Source organism: Electrophorus electricus, chromosome 5, assembly GCF_013358815.1.
Source record: "Electrophorus electricus isolate fEleEle1 chromosome 5, fEleEle1.pri, whole genome shotgun sequence".
In the NCBI taxonomy this organism is placed as follows: domain Eukaryota; kingdom Metazoa; phylum Chordata; class Actinopteri; order Gymnotiformes; family Gymnotidae; genus Electrophorus; species Electrophorus electricus.
In genome coordinates, this window is record NC_049539.1 from 29039812 (window position 1) to 29050058 (window position 10247).

At 43.0% G+C, this 10247-nt stretch overlaps 1 protein-coding gene and 1 pseudogene across 1 annotated transcript; both read right to left on the minus strand.

Annotated features, from left to right (window-relative positions):
- Nucleotides 1-215: 215 nt before the first annotated feature.
- On the minus strand, nucleotides 216-1913 carry LOC118241319 (pre-mRNA-processing factor 17-like). Its single transcript, XM_035525971.1, has 3 exons — nucleotides 1707-1913; nucleotides 1130-1245; nucleotides 216-248 (listed from the first exon to the last, which is right to left on the minus strand). The coding sequence occupies exons 1-3, from the start codon at nucleotides 1828-1830 to the stop codon at nucleotides 216-218; spliced, it is 273 nt and encodes a 90-aa protein (XP_035381864.1). The 5' UTR covers nucleotides 1831-1913.
- Nucleotides 1914-2968: 1055 nt separating this feature from the next.
- On the minus strand, nucleotides 2969-8714 carry LOC118241320 (annotated as a pseudogene).
- Between the last annotated feature and the right edge of the window lie 1533 nt (nucleotides 8715-10247).

Below are 10247 nucleotides of genomic sequence, written 5' to 3' on the forward strand. Positions count from 1 at the left end.
AAACCTCCACAAACCAGCCACTCTGAAGATGTTCCTCACTGAGTGTGAACGAGTGTGCACGCATGTGCAAGCAAAGATGGTCATTTTTTCCACACCCCTGCCCATGGCTTTGTTAGGAAACCAACATTCTTCCATGGCTCAGGAAGTGGAGTGGAGGTGCAGAACTAGCCTAGCGGGTGGCTGGGTCGGGCATCCGCGGGGCTGATGAGACCGTGCTAGACCAGCTCGTTAAACGAGAGCGTGGACCACTGGGGAAGAAGGTGGCAGCATGACCACGATCACCACTGCGTGAACTGTGACCTGCAGCTTTTGTGAGGGGCCCAGAGCAATGGAGACTCCTCAAGCAGGGAGGTCTCATGGCAAAGAACTTATTTACCTCGGTTCTGCATGCAATTACAATATTAAAACAGTGCATTTGCTTAATGTCTTTTACAGATTATACTGCACACAGATGTTGACATGGCCAGCTGGAGCGTGTCTATACAAACAGTTTAAGTCAATGTTTTGCATTTGAAAATTAAAAATTTTAAATATGCATCTAAAAACTTTCCCCATATGCACTGAATCCAACTACTGCTGGCCAATTCTGCATTTGACTCACACATTAACCAGCAACCCATCAAGTTCAGTGTGGTCACATACAACACACCGAGTTAAAATCAATATGAGAAACAAAAGGTTGTTCATTAATATGTGAATGTGGCACTGCCCACTCACCACTCCCACACGCGCAAGCTCTTGTCACCAGAGGTGCTGACGAAGCGGCGGTTCTCGTCCACAAACGTGATGATGTTGACGGCTCCCAGGTGGCGGGAATGTGAATCTATCCATCCTTCAGTACCCCTCCTCCTCACATTACACACGCAAACACACACACAAACACACACGCAAACACTCTTTCCTTCTATTGAGGGAAGCACAGAGCGTGAAATAATGTCCTGTCTTCAGATTTAGTGAGGGTAACCAAGGCTTCTCTTGGGTGTGGGTTTGGGGATGTGCGAGTATGCATGTGTGGACAGTCTAACTCCTAAAAACTAACAGCAAGATGAACGCTAAGGACAGTCTTAGGCAGTCTATCTCAGGCATGTGCACACGTACACCCCCCCCCCCATGCATGCATATAGCTTACCTGCACAATCTTCTTGTCCGACATTCCGGCTACAAACAGGTTTTGTTTGTCCTCGTCTGGGTTAAACTTTACACAGTAGGGGACTTTCCTGTTAGTGAACCTGGAGATGCACTGACCTGAAGGCAGAAGGAATTCTGTCAGAGTGGTCAGCGCACACCAACATCCTCCACCCCTCAACCTCTTTCAGCACACAGGAGGTGCACTCCTCTCCCCAGAGGAGTACAGGGTGGGAAGGAAGCAGGCCGCCTGAGTGAGTGAATCCTAAGCTCAGACACGGATGTCACTGATCAAAGCACAGCGATGCGAGTTACTCCACTTCCGGTTTCAGAATCTGACCCAAGAACAACCCTGTGCACCCTGTATGAGTGGCTCCTCCTAGCGGAGGAGCAGAGAGAAGGGACGAGTATATGCTGGTGAAGGAGACTCCCGTCCGTACAGAGACACGACTGGCAGAGTGCTCTTCTTTAAAGACCCCAACAGAAAAGTTGCATGCCAACTCAATGTGAGAGAAACACTTCGAAGCTAGGGAGGCACAGAAAACAGGTTGGTCTCCAAAAGGTGTGTGCGTGGTGCTCACCTGTCTCAGAGTCCCACAGCTTGAGGTAGCGATCGTAACCAGCGCTGAGGAATTGAGTTCCAGCGTTGTTGAAGCAGATGTCGTGCACTGCCTTACTGTGACCTGCAGCAAGGAGAAGGGCCATGGAGAAAGCAAGCCATTAGCATTTGCCTTCATCTGTTCTGACACTGTTGTGTCCCGGACAAGCACATATAATAAGGTAGACTGAGATCATCAGCGGAAAATGACATGAGAACAAGAAGTATAATGTGACAGTACATGTGAGAGAGAACGCGAAAGAGAGATACACTGACAGAGTATCCTGCTCTATTCTTTTCTCTTTGTACATGGAACATGTGTGACAGTTATGAGACAAAACTTGCTGTGGACCACCCAGCACTGGTTTGGAGGGGTTTCTGCAACAGCTAGCGAATGTAACCGGGGCGGTGCCCCACAGATACTGGCTTGGGTAGCAGGGACCCGTTAACGACGCCTCCAGTGAGCCCGTGCTCATGCTGCGGGGCTCGATCGCCTGGCAACCGCCTCCCTCTCGCCTCAGCGGAAACAAAGGGCCAAGCACGGCCAAGAGCCAAGATCTGCGTTCACTGCAGCCACACGTGGCAGCACAATCTAGCAGCACTTCAAGAAGAAAGCTAGCGCTGAAGGAACAGGCCGACAAGCCGTGCTAATGAGGGCTGGCAGTCACCAATTAGCACGAGGGCATCTGCATAATTCTAATTAGCGACAGAACATACTCAGCTGTTGCTATTGACGCTGATGTTCATGACATCCGTTTTGATCCTGCAGACAAGTGTGCAGAGTTAAGGCATCTGTGCACTGATGCACGTTCACACTTCACTCTCTGTCCACCCTTTTTAACAGCCCTCTCCACATCTGCCTGTCAGGGACTGTCTCTGTGGTTTTCTCCACCATACACTCACTGTTGAATAATACACGATGGATGCATCTGGACAAGCACAACTCGGCCAGTGGAAAAGCCCGTTTCGACTTTTCTCCACTTCGTCTATAGGCTGGGAAAACATAGAAGATTCTGTACACGTTACCTGCACACTCCCTCATGAAACCATAACACAAGCAAAAACATTCTGGTGGTATCTGACAAAGCTCAATAAAGAGAACAGAGGAGGGAGAGACAGAGGGAAGCAGGGAAAGAGGGAGAGACATTGATCAGAGGGCACCTTGTTCTGAGAGCCTTTCATGTTCTCAAGCTCAGTCTCATCAATTCTCTGCCTTGAGGTGCAAACAAAATAACATCACTATATTCATCTGGAGCACCAGATCTTTCTGCAGGTACATTGCAAACCTGAGTTATTTTCCTTTAAAATTTGTGCCCTAAATGTCCTTTTATAACAGCGCTCTAAGATGGAGTCAAGAGCTTTCTGGATTATGAAACAGCTACTCAGGAAACACCCCTTCTTACCAATAAATGTCCGTAAGCACCTCCTGCCACTGTAGACTTCCCAAAGCTACAAAAGGAAAAAAGAGCTTTAAATCCCATGCAACACATATGACAAATGGCAGAAACTGGAAATTTAAGCAGTGCTAAAATGTCTTCCCAGGAAACAGTGCGTAAATGTTTGCGTGGGTTGGCTGGTGGACACATCCATGATCTCTTCTTAAATTCTGTTTTCAGCAATTTGAAATGATTGTTAGCATGGCTGAAGAAAGCAAAGGCAATCAGCAAGCTAGGGCAAATAGATCAAATTATAATCACACTGCAGAGTAGGCTAAGAAGAAAATGCTCCAAATTATGAAGATGACCCAACATTTGAACTCTGCTTTGCTGTCCTCTGTGCAGAGCCGCCCATACGGAGTGAACTGTCCAGGCATTTGTTTCACAAAACCCATAGCTGCTACTTTGGTTAAAGCATTGATTGGGCACTGATAGCCCAATGGTTAAGATACTTTGCTTGTAATCGGAAGGTTGCCAGTTCAAGCCCCACTGGTGCCAAATTGCTCAAATTGTACTCTGTCAAAGATGTAAGTCTCTTCAGATAATATCGTCAAGTAAATGCCATAAATGTAAATGTAAAGCAGGCAGTACTGACCTCTACTGACTATAATATATCTATATGTTTGTCTAAGGGTATCTGAAAATAACTGACATCCAGTCAGGAACACTTCTAAAAAGAGCCAAGCACAGTAAAACACAAGTCTGTTTTGCCATTATTCAGCTCTCCTTATACAGGCTTCCAAACGTTTCTTGAATGGTTAGGGATCAGATATTGCATGTAGCAACAATTTATTTTGCAAAAGTAAAAATCACTCATCTTAGGTATAGAACCCAGCTATCTGTAACTTATTTTATTCGTATTAGAGGGCAACCGCTATAAGATTTTCAATGGCTGATGGCAATATTTAGAGAGTAGGGAGGCAGATGGGCAATATATAATACTGGTATAACTTTTTGCACCTTATAAAATACAACAATTTAATATTAACAAACAAATGCGACCAAAAATTGCAGAATTTAAATGAACATTTAACACTGTTATTGTCTGCATTATCTCTGTTGTAGATCTGCACTCTGTAGTGCACTGATAAAAAAAAAATGTAGCAACTAAATTAGAAAAAAAATGCAACAATTTCCAAAGGCAATTCTAAAACTAACTTTGCCACAGGGGTGAAGGGTGGAGAGGGGGAGATCAGCTAAAGCCGACTGTCACAAAATGGCATTTAATTAGCTGATTAATTGGTCGACCACTAATTTGTAACATTATTATTATTGCTATTGCAAAGTGGCCTTAACAGTGAGAAACGTACTACATAAATTAAATAAATGATCATATTCCTCACTGAATACCCACGTTCAGCAGCCTGTTAGGCGTAGGTATTCAGCATTATGCAACACATCCCTGCCGATACTTATAATAGTGAATGCTTATGAAAAACAATTACAGAAAGAGTAATTGCTTAGAAAAACGATTTGTGAACCCCCCCACCACCCCCAGAAACAGCCATCAGAATGAACACCACTTTGTTTTCCCCAGAGGCATGCTCAATAAGTCTGAGTGTGAGGGATAAAACCTACCTTGATCTTACAGTCCATAGAGCAGGAGAGAAGCAGGTGGCCAGACCCAGGAAACAACTGAATGGCGCTGACACCCTACGAGTGGAAGGTGGAGTGGAGAGGAGATGAGCCAACTGTGTGTGTGCACTTCATGTGCAATTAAACACCACCTGCTTTCAAGAGCCATTTACAAGGGCCACGAGGTTAGCTTCTACTCTTTCGCACACTGGCATCGTGGCCCACAAATGTAATGTTCAGTGCTGCCTTAATTGAGAGCTGCGTCCTGATTATTCTGTGGCTGCGTGGATAAACTAAACCGAGAGTGTTTTCAAGGAAAGAATGACTGCACCCAGTGCTGACCACATTTCCCACCGTTAATAGAATGAGCCTGGACTGATGCTTTTTACACCATAACGAACAGTGGAGAAGTGGTAACAGAAGCATCAGGCCTTGACACGGGTACTGAAGTGCTCTACTAACTTCAGTAGCACCCTGACCGGTTTTCTGTACATATTTAATGTAAAATGGGGGCATTTCAACAGCAAGCTCACTTTGCTAGCTTAAGTGCAAACATTTTTGATTTCACACAGACATAACTGACATCACACAATGTATTCACATTCAAAGTTTAGATGCCAATACGATGTGACTCCAACAGACATCAACAGCTCCAAGGTTCTGGACTTGGGATTGGCACTGGGAACAGAAAAGAATGTGGGGGAGCTGATCTCAAATCAACATTCTGACACTTGCTAAAATAAAGGAAGTGCTCTGAGGCTGACACACAGATGGAGAGATGAAGAAAGAAAGAAAGAAAGAAAGAAAGAAAGAAAGAAAGGGATAGAAGAAAGGAGGAGCAAGAAAAGAAGGAGAGAGACGGGTATGTTGACCTCCAGTGCTCCAGAAAACATCGGTGAGTGAATATCAGACCAGGCTAAGGAGTTCACAAGTCTAAATGGCAAACACCAATCACGTTGAAAGCAGACATTATGTGAGACAGGGTAAATCTAATCCTAATCAAGACTTGAGCCAATTCATTAACTGCAAAATTAAAACCAAAATTATGTTTGTGTTTCTCTCACTGGCTGATGCTTCAGAACACTGCAAGTCACAAACGGCAGTATTTTTCATATGAACGTCCCAACCACTGCATACGTCCAGGGCCCTCTAATTGTAGCTGATAGCCCTGGTGAACGTACTCTGTGTTCTAACAAATCACAGCTACTCAAACTTCCTGACCAATCACAGACATGCATTCTAACTTTGTAATGTAATACACTACTCACAGTTCATTTAAATTAATACTTGTGACCATAGTACCACTCTTAAGATAAATCTACAAATCAATTACATTATAGTATATTGATTGAATATACAACTTCTTTCCCTTTTTTAAAAATAGTTTATAAAGCACCCTTGGCTAGAAAGGTCCAATATAAATGTAACATAATGATTTCATAGAGACTAAACTGAAAACAGGATGTATTCCAGCTCAAGTATTAGTGCAATCTCTATTCAAAATAGCTGAAATTAATATTTTGTTCATATGTGCCACTTCATAAAAATACTTCCATTCAAAAACGGCACCACGTAGGCAAGTAATTTCTCCGGATATTTCCCACCAAGCACAAACGCATCCTCCTCTGTAACTCATTTCCCTTTCGCTCTCTCACTCCCAAATACATGCACAAAACTAGTTTGTCATTCCATCATCATTATGCACACCATTAGATAATTAATCAATCAGAGTCGGTCTACTCTCACTACATTCCACTCATAAAAGCAGACGCGCACGCATGTGAACATGCGCCCACATGTGAATGCACAAGAACACACACACACACACACACACGTCTCCTCACCTTGGTGTGCCCGGTCCAGACGTGCAGCTGCTTCTTGGGCAGGTAACATTTGTCAGGTATTTCCGCCGAGCGCAGGTTAATGCCCACGTCCTGCGGGACGTGCAGATACGAGCGGCCCTGGTAGTCATACGCGTCTTTGACTGTGGAGCGAAGACACATCAAAGGGTGAGGAAAGAGGCTTTTAGCCATTTCAACAAAAAGAAAATCAGAGAAACTTGAGAGGGATTATGGTTGTCCTGCTAGCTTTAAGAAAGTAACGGGAGCTGAACAAATTCATGCTGTGGACAAAAGTAAATCCGACTCTGTGAAGCGTAATGGGTTGGAACAGCTGCCATGTGTCTTACCGTGTAGAATGGTTTTCTCCTCAGCAAAGGCCTCTTCCTCATTCTTGCCTCTTTTCTGCCTCTTTGCCGTGATTTCGTCCAGCTCCTTCTGCTCCTCCTATCAAACAGAATATGACAGAGTGGGATCCTCAAAGTGCAATTGAAGTAAATGATATATAAACGCGCTGCCTAGGCTAAACCTAGCCTTTATGTTGTGAAGTAACGGCTAACAAATTTGGATTAGACAGCCTGCCAAAAGGTGCAAAGCAAGCAAAGATAAAAACAAAAACAAACAAAAAAGCCCAAGTGATTATCATAGAGTATAAGGAACCCATGTGGGCAAACTCTGACCTCTAAAGGTTTGGCCACGTTCTTTTCATCCTGATACTTGGCCCAGGGCCCCAAGAAGCTGTCGATCTCTGACGCGTCTCCCCCTTTCACCCGCTTCCTCTTCTCCTTCTTTAGGCCCGACTCAAACACGGTCAACCCTGTGGAGAACAGATGTGCACAGCTGCAAAGAACTGCCCAAGCAGCAACAGGGAAGGTGGGATGGGGTGGTTGTAGCTTCAGGCAGACCCACAACCAATTGCAACCAATGAGCAGAGAAAAACCAGATCATGTCTAGTACCTTTCTTTTTCTCTGCTTCCTCCACTGCTCCTATGTAGCTGCTCGATGAGACTTGACTGCTGTCCACAGATGGTCTAACGCATACCCTATTAAAATATAGTGAACATCTCGTGCTCAGAAATAAAGATTTAAACTAAGTATGAATATTTCATAATACTCAATATAACTAGTGTGGTGAGAATACTGACAACACTGGCTATTGCACCATGATCAAATCATTCTGAGACACAAATTCTCTTTAGTAAATGTAAAATATGCATGTCCCTTACCGAAAGTGGAAAACGTCCTTCTTTGTTGTTCAAACATGAAATCGTTGACATGGGCGGGCTCAGCATATCCAGAAAGCATGTTCCTTGGCGCAGCCATTTGCTGCGTTTTGAATGGATTAACTGGTCCAAACTACAACACACAGAGGACGGGGCTTTACGTTAAACAAAACACTGAAATGGTTCCTTTACCACATATAAACTCTCTTGACCGTGACCTTACCTCGGGTGCAAACATGGTTTCGTAAGTAGGGTTGTAGAGGAGCTCTTTGAGTGAGGGATCAATGTGTGTGCCCGTCTCAACATCTTCCTGCAATACAGCAACACGAACACATAGTAAATTAACAATCTAGATGGCCAACGAACGCTGGTTATTTAAGAAGTCAGGAAATAACGAAGCTAGGCAACATTAATGAAGGATATTATTAAGATAGCCACCTAGCTAGCTACTTTGCAAGCTATTTACACATTGTGTTACTTCATGATATTCTTAGTTACGCTAGCGTTGTTGTCTTTTAGGCGGCACATCACACTTCATGTCACTGTATATGAGTCCTATATAAAGGTTTTAAACATAACCACACGAGGAAACTCGCGTCAAATAAAATTTAGCTAGGTAGCGTTAACTAGCTGACCAAGTTATTTAGCTAGGTTAGCTAACTAGCTAATCGAGCTACCGTTAGCGAGTAAGCTAGTTAGCGTTAGCTACCCAGACATGCCAGCCGACATGTACCATACCTTGACGGCGACCTCAGGTGCTGAATTAAGAACAGATAAACTCGTCTTTCTTCCAGATTTTAAAGGCTGAAGATGTGAGACTGCGTCTGGGTCTACTTTCTCGGGACTTGTATTGGGCTGATTCATTTTCTGATTCTGAATCACTCCCGTATGCAGCGAGACAACCTGCCACTATCGGCATCTTGAATGTTGTTGGTGTTCGTCACGAACATTAATATCATTCATTAATGTTGCCTAGCTTCGTTATTTCCTGACTTTTGATTTTGAACTTTGAAGAATACAACAGCTTTGATTAAATTATTGAATATGATTTATTAATTCAAAGGAATTCTGTTTTCACTTTTATAACCACTGTGAGAGCTTATTTTTTTTCAGTTTCAGACTTTTGGTCTTTATTTGACATGGTGGGTTTGCGATCAACTGAAAGTGCAGATCAACAGACACTTTACAGTGTGAGGTTTCTCACTTCATGGTAGCTCAGAGTGCAGCATAACATCTGCTTGTGATGGCATCCACTCCACCAGAACAACCTGCTGTCACCAGCGCTGCTTAGAGAAGGACTACAAATTATTTAAATAAAGAATCTGTGCAAAACAGTTGACTATATTCAATATTTCATTATGTTACATAATGAACTAACCTATAACTCACTTACTCTAGTTAGTACACTGAGAGCACATTATCAGACTATATTCAATATTACATTATGTTACATAATGAACTAACCTATAACTAACTTACTCTAGTTAGTACAGTGAGAGCACATTATCAGATTATATTCAATATTACATTATGTTACATAATGAACTAACCTATAACTCACTTACTCTAGTTAGTACACTGAGAGCACATTATCAGACTATATTCAATATTACATTATGTTACATAATGAACTAACCTATAACTTTGCCATCAAGGTTCACATTCATCATATTAACCCTAAGACATCGCAGCACGTCAACTGCATATATTTAGCTAATAAATAATAAATAATAAATCAATTACAAAACACACAACACATACTAACACAACAACTCACTGCTCTTCATTCAACACAGACTAACACAACACACACAGCTCTTCACACAACACAGACTAACACAACAACACACAGCTCTTCACACAACACAGACTAACACAACAACTCACTGCTCTTCACACAGCACAGACTAACACAACACACACAGCTCTTCACACAACACAGACTAACACAACATACACAGCTCTTCACACAACACAGACTAACACAACAGTGAATATTAATAGACTGTGAACATTACAGCAGGACACATCCTCAAAAACACATGTAGACTGTGAATATTACAGTAGGACATGTCCTCAAAGACATGTAGGCTGTGAATATTACAGCAGGACATGTCCTCAAAGACACATGTAGACTGACTATTACAGCAGGACACGTCCTCAAAGACACATGTAGACTGTGAATATTACAGCAGGACATGTCCTCAAAGACACATGTAGACTGTGACTATTACAGCAGGACACGTCCTCAAAGACACCTGTAGACTGTGACTATTACAGCAGGACATGTACTCAAAGACAGTCCCCACAAAGGCTTTTATTGTAAAACACATTTAAAGAAGGCAAGAGGTGAGGAAACATCTCTGGTTATTCTAGGAAATATGACCTGCCACCTAAAGCCCCTGGAGCCCCAACTCCAAACCCTACACACAGTAACCTAACAACATTCTGA

Coding starts and splice junctions, on each gene's coding strand:
- LOC118241319 (XM_035525971.1), bottom strand. CDS start 1,830: ATGGCCCTTCTCCTTGCTGCAGGTCACAGTAAGGCAGTGCACGACATC. Junction 1,246..1,706: donor GCTGTGGGACTCTGAGACAG/GTGAGCACCACG, acceptor TTCTGCCTTCAG/GTCAGTGCATCTCCAGGTTC. Junction 249..1,129: donor CGGACAAGAAGATTGTGCAG/GTAAGCTATATG, acceptor CTTCTTCCCCAG/TGGTCCACGCTCTCGTTTAA.